Raw genomic sequence first — 16,205 nt, 5'->3', positions numbered from 1 at the left:
GACGACCTGTTGCCAATAGCGACACCGTAAAACAACGTCTGCTGGCCGGTTGGTATTTGTTCACACTGTTTACAACTAAAATGTTTAACTTATTGTCACATTTCTGCCATAATAACCGAACTATTACTATTACGTGGAGGTCTGCTCATCACGGAGCTCCTCGATTGCGTTGTAATGTCTGATGACGTTACGTACGTGCTCTACAATTGCGTCGTGACGTCCTTCCTTCCTCCTTTCCTCTGCTACCGGCGAGGTGAGGATAGCCGAAAGATTGCTCCCTGTGTTTCATCTAACTCCATCTGTGCGAATTAAACATGTTTTAGGTCTAAGTTTGAACCATCAGGTGCGGACAGTATTGTGTTTCACTACACAAGCTGTATTTTGCATCTGATTACGGATTATTAGGGAATATGTTCGTTGTTTTTTTGCCATTGATTCCGCTGTGTGTGTGTGTGAGGCCTGAAGTTGCGGGTCTGTACGGGCCGCAGCGGGTTGAACAATATTGCTGTTTAAGATTCGTATGACTTCAGCTGTTAATAACATCCACTAATGCTGTGATATTGTTCCTATTAAGTGATTAAGTGACACCGGTCTCAGCAACTAGTGTAGCTCTCTGTTAGCATTAGCATACATACTAGGTGAGGCTGTGCTCAGCTGCTTACGTTACACACTGAGTGGTACAGTGTCCATGTGTTAGTGAGCAACATGTTCAATATGAAGTCCAGTCATTATCCTGTATCAGTCCAACCCTGGATACTTGTGCACACCTCGCTCTGAACTTCACTGCTAATGTTACACTGTTAGCTGTCACACATTAGGGACGCAGACAAGCTTCAGAGCATTAAACTCATGTTGTGTTGGGTCTCTTACAGAATGAAGACCATTCTCAGCAGTCAGACTGTCGACATCCCCGACAAAGGTAAGAGAGAGTCTGTAAAAAGAAAGCAACAGTCAGGATCATCTTGGTACACCTGTGTTTAACCTGTAGGTTGTGTGGCTTCTCATCCCCTGTGTGTGTGTGTGTGTGTGTGTGTGTTTTTTTTCCTCCTTTTACTTGCGTCGTGGTGGCACAGTCGAGGTGAGGTTGAAGGGGCGGACAGTGATTGTCAAGGGGCCCCGAGGCAAACTCGTCAGGGAGTTCAACCACATCAACCTGGAACTTAGCCTGCTGGGCAAGAAACAGAAGAAGGTAAGGAGGAGAAAATGGTTGTTTAACTAAATTTTATATATATATATTTAAATATATATAATTTAAATTACACTTGGGTTACATACGGCTGGGCTGTGTAGTTGCACAAAGCAGTGATCTATTGTGTGTAACAGTTATGAGTTTGTTTGTTCTCATGTAATGAATACATGTACAGGTAATCTTAGTTGTTGATCGCTGGTCATCACAATATTTTAAGTGTCTGAATGCACTCGTAACTCAAAAGTGCAGTTCAGTGTTTTTGCAAAATGTGAACTTTAACAGTGATTTTTATGGTTGACAGATAGATTAATCAGGTTTTAGTTTTTGTACAGTTTACGTCAAAGTGATGTGAGTTGCTGTGTTGTCTTTCTCAGCTTCGTGTGGATAAATGGTGGGGAAACAGGAAGGAGTTGGCCACAGTCCGCACCATCTGCAGCCACGTCCAGAACATGATTAAGGGAGTCACTTTGGTGAGACTTTATATCGACAGTAGCTCATTGTGACAAAGTCAAACCGCTATAATAAGCTCTGCCCGGCCTTTATGGTGGGATTAGTACATCTAAAGCCGTACAGCTAGTTATTGTTGGTAGAACGTTTTATTTTGTTTGCCTTTACGCTCTGGCTCATTGCCTCTCGTTGCCTCGGTCTGACTGCAGGGTTTCCGGTACAAAATGCGTTCTGTGTACGCCCATTTCCCCATCAACGTCGTCATTCAGGAGAGTGGAACTCTGGTGGAGATCAGGAACTTCCTGGGAGAGAAGTACATCCGCCGTGTCCGAATGAGGACTGGTGAGTCTGCTGCCAGTTGTGGAAATATTGGAAATGAGGAGGAGGACACTATTTATGTAACATAAGATCCAAAGTTCTGAGCGAGGAAGAAAATTTAAGAATTCTCCAGGTGTTTTTTAGCAAAATACTGAACCTAGAGCTGAGCGATCAATCAACTAATTCAAATTAAGTGTTTTTAAAATGATGCACAAGTCTGCATTATAAATCAAGATTTAAACAATGTTATAATGCAGAGATATACAGCTGCTGAGGACTAAAACGAGCCTTCAACCCACACAAGACACTCATCTACACTAAACACGTAGAATCATTTCCCTGTATTGTCCCATGTGTTTTTTTTTTTAAGCATAAAATTTGATTAAACTGAATTTTTGTATTAGGCCATATTGCTCTTGTATGGATTTGAGGGTGTGATGGTAACTTTGAGTAAAATTATTTCCTCCTCTCTCCCAGGTGTGAACTGTGCGGTCTCAGCTGCCCAGAAGGACGAGCTGATCCTAGAGGGTAACGACATTGAGCTGGTGTCAAACTCAGGTACACTCCACACATTTTCCTCTTTTACATGTCACAGTATTTTTTTCTTCCTCCACATTAGAGATGAAGGATTCATAACACTAACACTGAGATCAATCCCCATGTTTGACCGCATACGTTCTGCTGTTAAACACTCTCCTTAGCTAAGATGTTGCAGGTTGATTGTCATTGTTTTCATGAGTGGGGTCGCTGATATAATCATTTCAGGGCAGTGATTCTGCCTTTAGGCTTGTTGTGAAATACTTTATTATTCTACAATACAAAAGGTACAAACAAGACAACAGGAAATCTGTTGGCGATATGAAGGGCAAAGGGCTGGTACCTCCCCTGTAGTTACATCAGTTCTGAGGTGTTTGTAGTTAATCCTGTTTTCATGTATAGCCCCCTCTTCCCCTCTACTGAGCAGAATAATCCCCTGAACTGTAAACACAAACATCCTACCATAAAGTAATACTCTTCCTCATTACTAATAGAGGTGCACTGATGGTTTTATCAATGTTCTGTAGAAAATCGCAGCTAACTTTCAAACTTACATGGTAAAATTCAGTAAATTCCAGCACTTGGTATTATTCATAATACAGTGGTGAATTGTAAAGACAACTAAAGTCAGTGTTACCCAAACTTTCTAGGCTTGTTAGACTTTACAGTAAATCTATATCATTGTGTAGCCCTCTGTTAAATGTTACATATGTGCTTGGTTGTGAGCACTTAAAGCAAAGTATTTTAATAGCTTTTAGAGTGCAGAAGAGACTAAACTATTTCAACTGGAAAAGGCAAAGACGAGTCCAAAAAACAATGCAGAAACTGTCTAAATCTCACAATGTTTCAGATATACCTTGTTAACCCACTGACTTCAGTTATCTGTCAAGCACCTCTTATTCTCTACATTGGAACACACATTGTACAAAACACACTATCACTGTACCTCAGTTTAATTTTTATTCTCACCAGGTCAGTGCCATTGTAAGGTGCATTCTCTAGCAGATTTACTGTGTGAACATGTTCCTCCCCCTTTCCCTCTCCCCCCTCTATATACCCACTGGTATACAGTGTTAGTAAGTAGGACAGTGACATATTTCATTGTTTTTTGGCTCTGTACTCCAGCACAGTAGTTAGATTGATTTTTAAGCTTTAAAGGTGCATTGTTCAGCAGTGAATGACTTGAGAAACAGTCGTAAACAGTGTAATGATCTCAAGTGGTTAAGTCAATTCAACTAGCATTCATTTCACTTCATGGAGCAGCAGGTAAATCTGGCTGCTGTACAGGCCTGACAGAGCATCCCCAGGAAAGATATTGTATGCTGATGTCTATGGTTTATAGCCTGAAGACAGACCAACAGATTAGCAAATATTAAATAGGATGAACTTTTTACTAACATTTGTGGCTTATTTATAAAATTATATTTATACATACATATGGTGTGAATTTAAACACCCTTAAATTAAAGTTAAAATGTAAACTTCTCATTCTTTCATTACAAATGTGAAATGCAGAGCCACAAAAACAAAACTGTCACTACCTTAGTCCCTCCAGGTCTCACTATATCTCACCAGTGTTCACCCCTCCTCAGTCCGATCCTTCCTCCAACTTCCTCTGTAATTATTGTGATCCTGTGTGTGACGTGATGTGTTGCTCATCATCCCAACTTCTCTCTGTTCCAGCTGCTCTGATCCAACAGGCCACCACAGTCAAAAATAAGGATATCAGAAAGTTCTTGGACGGTATTTACGTGTCTGAGAAGGGAACAGTAGTGGATGCGGATCAGTAAAAGTTACATCAGCACTCGTAGAGGTTAGACAAAGCCGTCGACGCCTCCTATTGTGGCCTATCTGCTTTCTTTTTCTTTGCATGTACTTTACACTGATGTCTTGGTGGCAATGCAAAGACATGTTTCTTTTTCTTTTCTCTATTTGTTCCTGTTCTATTTTTTGTTTTGTGCAATGTATTGTGGCTCTACATCGTCGATACCCTCAAACACTTTATCTGGTGTAAAAGCTTCACAATATGGCTTTAAAGCAACAAGTGGTTTTTGTTTTTTAAATATTTCCAGCATTTACTGTTAAAACGAAGAATACATTTGTTGTCAGATGTTACAAAAGCATGAAAACTAACAAGTTTTAAGAAGTTAGAACCAGCAGAGTACATTAATGATCAAAGGCTTTTTTTTTCTGTCGATACAATTAATTGAACATTTATTTTAAGTCACAATATGGATATTTGTAAATCGTCTTTTTTGCTGTCGCTTTGTGTCGCTATTGGTTGTTTGCATCTGTCAAATTATAACGACATCACAACATGGCGTAAGAGCAATGAACTGTCAATATTTTACCATTTACATAAAAATAGTCCCTATTTATATTTGGAATAGATTATTATTAATGGGGGCCACAGTAAACGATACGTGATCATATGACGACAGTGTGGTTCCACTTAAAGTCTAATATTGAACTGTTGCCCAGCCATAAGTTTGGTGCTTCAGATGCCTCATTGTGTCTTTGACTTCAGTTTAATGTCTTATTTTAACACCAACCACAGCATGTATCTAAGATCTGAGTAGTTAAATCTTCTCAGTATTTAACATGTTATTTACTGTTTTCATTAAACCACATATTTTGTCATGTGATCTGCTCGCTCTCTTCACACTTGACTCTTCTGTTCCTTTTTCAGCGGCCTTGATCCAACAGGCCACCACGGTCAGAAAGAAGGACATCAGGAAGTTCCTGGACGGCATCTACATCAGTGAGAAGACCACTGTAGTGGAGCAAGAAGTCGAATAATTGTTCACCCCGTCCTGTTATGACCAATAAAACTACCAACTTTTCCAATTAATCTGTCCTCTGGTTCCTTTGTCAGTCAGAATGAGTTTAACTTTAAATTAATTTAGCAGTAATAGGGATGTATTGTGACCACAAATTGAAGTATTAATACATAATTACAGTTAAAATGGGAATAAAGGAGATTGGATTTCTATCTGAGGTAATGACTTTGCATAATTACATTATCTTTTGGTTTGTGTTTCTGTTCACACCTGAGATATAGACAAAATCTGGTGTAATAAAGGGAGTAAAAGTCATTAAACTGACATCCAAGAAAAAAGTTCTGTCAGTCTGAACTGAATATAAACTTTGGGAAAGACCTTTTTAAAGGAATAGTTTTAACATAGTGGGGAAATATTTGCTCTGTTGGCGTTGACACGAAGCTGGTTAACTTCGTTTAGGAATAATCCTGATCAGTTGTCAAAGTCTTGTTTAAACAACTATTAGCACATAACCTATTTTCAGCCTTTGTGACCTCGAAGGACTGATTACAGCCTCATACATGAGAGTCGAACTGTTTCCTCCATTTTCCTTTCCCTGTGCACCTGGGCCTTGTGTTGATGTTGCATGGTTGTGTCTTATGTATTGTATATGATACACCTTTATTGGCTACCAAAAAAAGGGTTGCCAGGCAACCATATGTGGTCTGAAGTCCTGGTATCAAACAATGGTTTGTCGTGTTTGAATGAATAAAACTAATATAACGTGATAGTCTGAGCCTGACCCAAACCCAAATAATTAAAATTAAATTAATATATAAATAATACAAGCTAAATTAAACTACATTGTGCAAATATGATCAAAACTAATAAATAACACATTCACCCATTCATTTCAGTTGCATTCATTATTAATAAAGTATTAAATATATATTTAAAAATAAAATCTCTTTCAGTCCGTGCCCGACCCAGCCCAGCTTTAGGCCCTGTCCACCCTGCTGCCCTACCACCAGACTACAGAGCAGCTTCTTTCCACAGACTGACTCAACTCCACCTCACCTTTTGCACTCTATTATAAATTGATTGATTTATTGATAGATTTTATAAAGATTATCAGACAGAACAGGACAGGACAACAAAAATCCAAAGGGTAACATGTTAAAGTGACAACAGCTATTTCTAACATGATCCCAAGATGTTTGTAGACAAAATAAAAACACAAATTCAACATAAAAAAACCCCTAAAACAACATATAGTCCTGAAATCCACAAAATATAAAATACAAACATCAGAAAACAAGAACAGTGTAAATAATGATGCTGCAAATTTAATTTATCAATCTGTTCCATAAAAACAGTCCTAACCTGACTTCTATAAGCCTCTCACATATTTAAAGACTTGATGTGTGACTGAAGATATGGCACCAGTGATTAAAAAAAAAAAAGAAAGGAACTTCTGGCTTCATTATAATTTAATAAATACTGAAAAATATTATTTTGCTTCACCTACACTTTGTAAGTTTAGCTCTAAAAAAAAAGGACAAGGAACTTTCCTATTATGCATGTTTATTATTATTCATACATTACATCATATGCTCTTATTTTGTTATTTTTTGATTTTGTTTTATTGTGTAAATAAAAAACAGAACGCACGCTGAGTGACGCACACCAACCGAACCAACTCCCGGTCGTGCGTCATCTCCAGGCGACCACTGAACCCTGCTTCGCGCCAAGCAGCAGAAGGACTTCATTACTTTTTCTGACCACTAACTTGAACCCGAACCGCCAGAAACCTGTTCACAATGGTACGTTATCAAACCTCTGTGTTATTTATCCGCTCTGACTGCAAACTGTCCGCACAAACAAACCGTTAAACCTGCGCGCTGCTGTTGAAAACGCGACTCAAGTGCGCAGCGTTAGCTCCAGCTAAAGACAGCCTGTTTAATTAAAGTTAGTGAGTTTAAACATGATCTCTGTCTTATTAGTCTGCTGTAGTTGTTGATATTTGAGTGCAACAAAGTTTAACATAAGTGATTCACACTTTTCCCCCCAAAAAATAATCAATGCCAGAAAGTGACATGTGTCAAAAATCAATTTGCTTGTGTTATCTGTGTGATAGTGCAGCTCTGTATCCGACAACAAACAGTGTCTCACTCACTCAACAACATATCGTACATTGTCTGTGTGCACACAGGACATCAGGCGGTTCTTTCAACCAACTTCAGCCAAGCCTGCGGTGCAGAAACCTGCCCCGAATGGAAACATCAAAACACAGGACAAGAAGAAGAAGACGAATCCCCTCTCTTCAGAAGAGGATGTGAAAAAGAAGAAGAAAGAGACCGCCAAGGTAAGGGAGTGGTGACGTCTTCTGTCCTCTTTCTTGCAGTGATTCTTCTGTTTCATCCTCTTATTCGTCGTGTTTTACTGTTTATATTCTTCAGGTCAAAAGCTCCAAACCAGACGAGAAACGCAAGGATAGTGATAAAAAACGAAAGAAGCATGCAGTCATAGAATCAGGTATTTATGAGTTTGTGCTGCTGCATGATTCGTCTGTACCGGGACACTTTGTGCCTCTCGTGCGTTATGATTTGCATGCAAGTTGTTTTTGTTTCTAGGCTGATAATCATCTTAAATTACTATTTTGTGTCACTTCATTCATTCACTGTATTAATGCTGAGCTAATCTAATCGAAGAGGTGGGTGGCGATCCAGAATTCTCTGTTGTTGTTTTAAAAGCTGCTTTTTTAATGCAAATGAAAACAAAATGTCTAATATCTCTTTGCCTCTCGAGGTAATAAAGCTTCAAGTACTTTACTGTATATGAAATATGTTAAATAATTCAACTGAAGACACATAAAGACAAATCTAACGGATCGTAAAAGTTAAAATTTTGATTAACATTGTATGCAATGGGAAAGGAGATTTGTCATTTCCTGCTTAGTTTGGTTTAGGAAATAAAGTTTGAACTGGTTAGAAGACTCTGAAGATTTCTAAGGATTTATTATTAAAAACATAAGATGCTCAGTGCTGTGAGATCCAGAATCAGCTGCGATTGACACGTTGCTCTTCCTCCTCTTTTCTTCATGGCACATCTTGTTTTTCTCTCTGTCCAGACTCGGAGGATGAGGAGGTAGCGAGGAAGTCTCCCAAAGAGAAACAAAAGATGAGCAAGACTGAGCCACCACCCAAAAAAGATCCTGTGCAGTATGTCTCTGAAACAGGTGAAAAAATTGTTTTAAATATTTTAAAAATACATTTCAGCAATTAAAATGAAAGATTGTGGAGACTAAAACACATTTTTAAGAAGATGATTTCATCTTTAAGATAAAGAAAAGATGTTTTGTTGATTCAGCTGAATGTATCCTGATGGGATGTTCATCTTTATGGTTGTAGACTCAGACAGTGACAACTTTCAGTCTTTGAAGAAGACCTCCAAACCCAAGCAGAATGGAACAGCCAAACCAACAAAGTCAGAGGCAGCGAGTGCTCGTCCAGGAGCCAAAGAGGGAGTGAAGTCTCCTGTTCAGTCCTCCTCCTCCTCATGGGGGAAAACTGCAGGGAAGTCTCCTGTCACCCCTAAGTCGGCCCCGCCTCCTCAGCCCAAACAAACCCCCACCTCAGTACTCGATTACTTCGGCAGTGAGGCTGTTCAGCGCTCGGATAAGAAGCTCGTAGCCAGCACCAAACGAAAGGCTGTGAGTTCAAACCCTCTCGCTCCTCTCGTGTACTTCTTTTTCATCCTTTCAGCTTTCTATATCCATAAATGTTTATATTACAGTATCAAATTCCTGTTACAACAAACTGACTTTGCAAACACTCATCCTCTCCTCAGCCGACTCAGGACACAGATGATCTGATAAGTGATGAGCAAATTGCCAGAGAGCTGCAGATGGATGAGGACATGGAGGTTGGTTGCTCGTACTTAACAAATTAAGACGGATTGATTAATTGACAGAAAATTCTATTTTGTAAAATTTTATGTAAAAATGCCCCCAAAAAGTGAGAATTTATGCTTTTAAATATTTTTTTTTTTAAATGTATGCTTGTGAACTGAATATCGTTGTTCAGTTATTTGAGTAGAACAGCAGTTTCATACGTAATGTTTTGGGAAAGTATATAAATGACATTGTTTTACAATTTTTAGATACACAAAATGACTAATCGATTAATCTGAGAAAATAGTCTGCAGTTTAATTGACAATGGGGAAAAAAATCGTCCGTAGTACTAAGCAGTGTGAGGGCGGGTGCTTTGGTATAAATTTAAGGACTTCCCAAGCCTGGAAATGTTTTTGAAAGTTAATATTATGAATCTTTTGAAAATTCTTTTCTTTTGGAAATTCTAGATAATAATCTTATTATAATCTAATAATACTTGAATGTAAAAATCTCAGGAATAATACAATATGTTTAAACCTCATAGTTGAGCCCTCTGCTTTTCCACGCTTGTGCTCTCATGCTTACTCTCTCTGACTTCACTTAGCTGGAAAAGCAGGTCCACGAGGACGAGGAGTTTGCCAGAACACTGGCCATGCTGGACAAGGAGCCTCAAGCGAAGAAGGTGATTTAAAAAACAACACAAAGGCACATTCACATTTGATGTTAGTGGTTGTTGAATATAATTTTTTGTATCTGCGTCCTCATCCAGGCTCGTAAAGGCTCTGAAGAAAAACCAGCCCCAACCACATTTAAAAAGAGCAGCACTTCTGCGGGCAGCACGAGCAGCCCATCAAAGACCAATCTGAGGGGCAGCATGTCGGAGGATGTGATCAGTCCGTCTCCAAAGAGGAACCCCGTCCCTGTCAAAACCAGCTCCAAACTGGCAATGATGAAGAAAAGAGAGGAAGAGAGAGATGAATGGCCAAAGGCCAAAACAGCAATTTCACCCACAAAAATCAAAATCTCTCCCAAAAAGGAGCCCATCGCTTCATCCAGCTCACCCAGAAAGTTCACACCCAAAACAGGAACCACACCCACCGCAGTAAAAACTTCTCCCAAGAAACCAGAGGTGAGCAAAGGAGCTGCCTTATACCTGTCAGTTATAATGCAGTGTGGAGCGGTGAAAGAGACAACCTAGTGGAAAGTAAACAAATGAATGTCCTCCTCTCTGTCTTCCGATCTAATCAGAGCACAAGTACGAGTCCTGATGATGGTGAGAAGAAGAAGGTCAACGCTTCAGCGTACAGGAACTTCCTCAACAGGGATGGACCGCGAGCTCTGGGCTCCAAGGAGATCCCACAGGTAACAGACATCAGGCTTCAGACTGTTGTACTGAGAAAATCCATCCTTTAGCTGACAACCACCTTGTCTTGCTCTTAATTACTGACTGTGTGTGTGTGTGTGTGTGTGTGTGTGTGTGTGTGTGTGTGTGTGTGTGTGTGTGTGTGTGTGTGTGTGTGTGTGTGTGTGTGTGTGTGTGTGTGTTTTCCAGGGTGCAGAGAACTGTTTGGAGGGCTGTGTGTTTGTGGTGACAGGGGTCCTGGAGTCCATGGAGAGGGATGACGTCAAATCCCTCATCGAGCGCTACGGGGGCAAAGTTACGGGCAACATCAGCAAGAAGACCACCTACCTGGTGCAGGGCAGAGACAGCGGAGTCTCGAAACTCGAGAAGGTGACCAATTATTGACAGTTGATCCGTGGGCACTTATGAACATTTTAAATAGTAGTCACACTATTTTAAGACTGTATTTCACTTCCCGTATTATTTGCCTGCATCTACCAGTAAAATACAGCGTGTTTGTATAATTGACACTCAGGCAGAGAGTTTGGGTACCAAGATCCTGGATGAGGATGGTCTGTTGGAGCTGATCAGAACCAAACCCGGAAAGATATCCAAGTACGAGATCGCTGCAGAGGCAGAGGTCAGCACATTTTTTTATTATGCTGTTAACAAAGTCATTTAATGAGCTGTGGTATAATTCTGATTCAGGAGATGTCCCAACCTTTTTTTAGCTGGAAAGTTTATATTGTGGTTCAAAGTGTTAATGCAGTTCAGAATGAAATACTGAAACACATAGACATTTCCACATTTAATGAAAGTTAAATCTCTCTCTTGGACTTTTCTAGTGCTGATATAAGAATGCCTTTATTTTGATGTCCTCTAACTATTCTGGGATATTTTTCTCTCTCTAGAACAAAGCCTCAAAGACCAGGACTCCCCCCAGCCGGACCTCAAAGAGCACCCCTAAAGCCCAGAAGATCTCTCCGTCCAAGGGTAATTCCAGGTCCCCTCACACCCCGAGCCCGTCAAAGACCGGCCTGGCACAAGGCCACGGTACCAGGATCAGAGAGCGCGGCACTCCTCCTGGAAGAGGCTCAGGTCACACAGCCCGGAGGGAGCTGGGCCTTTCTTCATCGTCAGCCCCCGGACCTTCATCCCCATCACCGACCGGGGACGGTGCCAGTTTGCTGTGGGTGGACAAGTACCGGCCGCTCTCTCTGAAGACTGTGATTGGCCAGCAGGGAGACCAGAGCTGTGCCAATAAGCTGCTACGCTGGCTGCAGAACTGGCACAAACACCACAGCGGGGGCGCTCCCAAGCCACCAGGTAGCAGACGGTTTAGCTCTGTTTGTGTTTTGAGGGCCTATGAGCAGAATTCAGAGTGATGATAAAACCAGATTTTGATTCAGTGAATTTTAGCTCTGAAAAATGAAAACGTGTTTGATGTGCTTTGTGTCGTGCAGCAGCAAGGTTCGGTAAGTTTGGAGGGAAAGATGATGGATCAGGATTCAAAGCTGCTCTGCTTTCTGGACCTCCGGGGGTCGGGAAGACCACCACAGCTGCCCTGGTCTGTGAGGTCAGTCTGAAAACACACACAGGCATGATTTTGGGTGATTCTCACCAGTCTGTCTATTATTTTAAACTATTTCTGCACCCAAGATTCAGACATGACCCAGTTGGGACAAATAAAGTCTTAAACTTGAACATTTCGGTTTGATCTGTCATTGACTCTCTCCACTGTGTTTGTGTGCCGTCCTGCAGGAGTTGAGCTTCAGCTATGTGGAGATGAATGCCAGCTGTACTCGCAGCAAAAAGAACCTGAAGGAAGTCGTTGCAGAGTCACTGAACAACACCAGCATCGAGAACTTCTACAAAGGTTTTATTTTCTGTTACAGCTTTTTATTGATACACAGGAACATGAAAATGATGTAAAAGCTATAGATTGTGTTGCTTTCTTTTCAGCTTTAAAAATAAACAAAATTCAAGCATTGTCCAGGAGCAGCCAAACACGTCCATACCACTGCAAACCATACTGGAAACAAACATTTTCTCTTGAAAATGTTAATGCTTAATCACTGTATTATCTAGTTAATTTAACAGATTTAAACACTGTTAACATTTTCCTTTTTACTGAGCCATCCAGAGACTAACTCACTTATAGTATTCCTTTTTAATTGTGAAGCAGCTACAGAAACGCTGTTTGCACCTTGTCCCTATGAAGCAGTGAGCTTTATGAATGAAATGACTTGAAGTGAATACTATGTAGTATATTCAACTGTTGGTGTGTGATTTGTAGGCACTTCTCAGACAGTGAGCACTAAACACGTCCTGATCATGGATGAGGTCGATGGCATGGCTGGAAACGAGGACCGCGGAGGAATCCAGGTAAAAAAAATCAAAACATTTTCCTACAATATTCTACTTCCATGTGGACTGAAAATGACAAAAGGTGGACGGATACATTGCGTTTTGTTGATGCTGACCTTTGATCTTTTGCCTCCTGTAGGAGATGATCGGCCTGATCAAGAGTTCAAAGATTCCCATCATCTTCATGTGCAACGACCGTAACCACCAGAAGATCAGGTCACTGGCCAACTACTGCTTCGATCTGCGCTTCCAGAGGCCGCGAGTGGAACAGATCAAGGTACACACACACACACACACACACACACACACACCCCCTGTAAATGTACGCATTTGAATTATGGCTGTATTGTCTTGATTGATTATGAGGATTCTCATAAATGGAGACAATTGAGACTTTAATATATAATGATTCATAATAATGGCCCATTTTAATTGCTGTCAGCCACTTTTTCTTTTTCCTTTTCATTTTTCAGGGAGCTATGATGTCCATCGCTTTCAAGGAGGGAATCAAGATCCCGCCCCCGGCTCTTAACGAAATGATCCTTGCCGCCAATCAGGATGTCCGACAGGTAAAGAAGTGTCCTAAAAGTCGATTCATACTGAGGTTACGTCTTCACTCGCCCACCCTTGGTCTCTCCTCTCACCACGCTGGCTGTTTTGTCTCCAGGTGATCCACAACCTGAGCATGTGGTCGGCCAGAGACAAGGTTATGACGTACGACCAGTGCAAGTCTGACGCGGCCAGAGCCCGCAAGGACATGAAAATGGGACCGTTTGACGTTTGTAGGAAGGTGTTTTCGTCAGGGGAGGAGACCGCCCACATGAGCCTCATCGACAAGTCCGACCTCTTTTTCCACGACTACTCGCTAGCGCCGCTTTTCGTCCAAGAGAACTACCTGCATGTTCGGCCAAAGGCTGCCGGGTGAGAGAGGCTATCTGTTTTCAGTCTCTAAGCTAAGCTAGGCTAATCGTCTCCGGCGTATTTCCCAAAATGTCAAACTATTCCGTGAATGTTTATGTATTTTCTTGCCTGTCTCTCTTGTCGCAGTAGTGACCTGAAGTCCCACCTGGTGTTGCTCAGCAAGACGGCTGACTCCATCTCTGACGGAGACCTGGTGGACAGACGGATCCGCTCTGGGCAGAACTGGTCACTGCTGCCCACCCAGGTAACGCATGCACACAACCTTAAGAAATAAAGGTGTAATCAAGATGCACAGCAGTTATTTTCACCTCTAAATCTGACTTTAAGCTGCCGAACCAAGTGTCATACGATAATAATTTGATCCAGTCGACCAACCAAAGGCCTCAGATGTTCGTTCTTTTTCACTGTATAATTACTGCCTGTGTTATCCCTCTGTAATGTTTCTTTTGTAAACAGACACTGAACATAATCATCTAATTACACACACTCACGTTGTATCACAAGCTTACTTGTGTGTTAGGACACCAGAGATTCATCATGCTGGTCTGTCTATGTGTGTGTGTGTGTGTGTGCGCGCTCGCAGGCCATCTATGCCAGCGTGCTGCCAGGCGAGCTCATGAGAGGCTACATGGGTCAGTTTCCTACCTTCCCCAGCTGGCTCGGCAAGTACTCCTCTACCAGTAAACATTCCCGCATCGTCCAGGAGCTGGCCTCACACATGAGTTTAAAGTGAGCAGTCCTCCATCACTTCTCTTTTAACTTATTTACACAAACACAAAATTGTATTTGAGTATTTGAGTGTTTGTATTCGTTTGGCTCCTGCAGGACGATGAGCAGCAGACAGGCGGTGAACCTGGACTACCTGTACTACCTGCGGCAGGCGCTGCTGAGCCCGCTTCAGAGGCACGGATCGGAGGGCGCCGGCGAAGCTGTGAAGCTGCTGGACGACTACCAGCTCATCAAGGAGGACGTGGACAGCATCATGGAGATTAGCGTCTGGGGCGGACAACCTGACCCCTACTCCAAACTGGACTCCAAGGTCAGTGGGAGGCGATATAGTTTTTGGAGACAGTGGTTGAAAGAGTCTGTGGTTATTCCAACATACAATGAATTTTTGACACCTCTGCTGTCCGTCTCACAGGTGAAGGCAGCATTCACACGGACCTACAACAAAGAAGTTCACATGACGCCGTACTCCCTGCAAGTAGTGAAGAAAGGTCGGCGTGGTGGCGGGGGGGAGTCAGAGTTTGGAGGTGAGGATGCAGAGAACGAAGTGCAGGAGTCTGAGGACGAGGGGGAGGGCCTCAAAACCGACGCCATGATCAAAGTAAGAATTGTGATTACGACTTACAAACCCATTTGATCTCGTGCACTCATTCAGTATTTCCTGGCTGTCTTCATATCTTCCTGTGTTCATATGTTGTCTGTGTCTTTGTTCCTCCCTGCAGCAGAAGAAGGCCAAAGCCACCAAGGAGTCAAAAAAGGAGAAGAAGGAAGATTCTGGGAAGGGCAAAGGCAAGGGGAAAGGCAAGGGGAAGAAATGACCGATAACAAACTGCCCCCACAGACTGTAATATATATTCTATCTCTGCACTTGCAACGATCCTTTAATGAGGTAGTAGTGAAACTGGTCTTTAACTTCTGCAGGTAACTCATCCAAACACTTTGACTCTAATCACACTGAGAAATGTCTTTTTTTAACTTCCTGTCATGTTTCCGTCAGAGCGGCTCTATACTGAACAAATGATACATATTATGTGGTTGTTCCACCCTTCATCATGTCTCTACACCTCTGTACTAACATTTCAACAGGAGTATAGTGCATTTCTTCGGTCATCAGTTTGTGATCCAGGTGTCGAGATTGTAAATAATGTGATTTAAAAGACTGTTACTTTTTGCTACAACTACAGTACAGAAGTTCTTCAGCTCTACGTTTAGCACTGATGTTCCTGTAAATTGCAATTTTGTAAAAATTTCTTGAGGCTTAATAGAAAAATATGTCGCTCATGAGTGTCGGTGACTGATTTTTTTTTAAATGGGGAGAGAAAGCAGCCATGTTCTAGAAAACTGAATTTAATGGACACTTTGATGTCAAGAATTTGTTTTTAAAAATAAAATATTTAGATTATACTTGAATATAGATCATATTCTCAGATAACCTGACTACTCATCATATTCAGTGTGAGGATGTTCAATAAGGCTGATACTCCTCGCAGACTTCAGCAAAGCAAATCAAGACAAACTGTCACTAAACAATAAGAAGAGAGTAGCAGATAAAATTAGGACTACAACTAACAATTTTATATATTATTTTATTAATCATTTTGTCTATGAAATGTAAAAAAATTTTTTAAAAAAGCCCATCTCAACTTTGCAGAGCCAAAGGTGACGTCTTTAAATGTCTGGTTTCGCCTTCAAACCCAAAAACAAAG

At 41.3% G+C, this 16,205-nt stretch overlaps 2 protein-coding genes across 2 annotated transcripts; both read left to right on the top strand.

The window, feature by feature from the left end:
* Positions 1 to 21: 21 nt before the first annotated feature.
* rpl9 (ribosomal protein L9) lies at positions 22 to 5,342 on the top strand. The gene is made up of 8 exons (XM_051384053.1): positions 22 to 48; positions 873 to 919; positions 1,074 to 1,189; positions 1,564 to 1,659; positions 1,846 to 1,978; positions 2,432 to 2,512; positions 4,175 to 4,304; positions 5,181 to 5,342. Exons 2-7 carry the CDS (start codon positions 874 to 876, stop codon positions 4,279 to 4,281), a joined length of 579 nt encoding a protein of 192 aa, XP_051240013.1. The 5' UTR covers positions 22 to 48; position 873; the 3' UTR covers positions 4,282 to 4,304; positions 5,181 to 5,342.
* Positions 5,343 to 6,924: 1,582 nt separating this feature from the next.
* On the top strand, positions 6,925 to 15,780 carry rfc1 (replication factor C (activator 1) 1). The gene is made up of 23 exons (XM_051386201.1): positions 6,925 to 7,073; positions 7,463 to 7,615; positions 7,710 to 7,785; positions 8,381 to 8,488; positions 8,661 to 8,962; positions 9,100 to 9,174; positions 9,748 to 9,825; positions 9,913 to 10,272; positions 10,392 to 10,505; positions 10,696 to 10,875; positions 11,021 to 11,125; positions 11,397 to 11,811; positions 11,949 to 12,061; positions 12,247 to 12,361; positions 12,782 to 12,870; positions 12,992 to 13,129; positions 13,326 to 13,421; positions 13,520 to 13,773; positions 13,900 to 14,017; positions 14,357 to 14,502; positions 14,599 to 14,812; positions 14,915 to 15,100; positions 15,222 to 15,780. Exons 1-23 carry the CDS (start codon positions 7,071 to 7,073, stop codon positions 15,315 to 15,317), a joined length of 3,534 nt encoding a protein of 1,177 aa, XP_051242161.1. The 5' UTR covers positions 6,925 to 7,070; the 3' UTR covers positions 15,318 to 15,780.
* Positions 15,781 to 16,205: the final 425 nt, after the last annotated feature.

This window comes from Dicentrarchus labrax, unplaced genomic scaffold (assembly GCF_905237075.1).
Source record: "Dicentrarchus labrax unplaced genomic scaffold, dlabrax2021, whole genome shotgun sequence".
NCBI classification, from domain to species: Eukaryota; Metazoa; Chordata; class Actinopteri; family Moronidae; genus Dicentrarchus; species Dicentrarchus labrax.
This window is presented reverse-complemented; position numbering and strand designations above follow the sequence as displayed.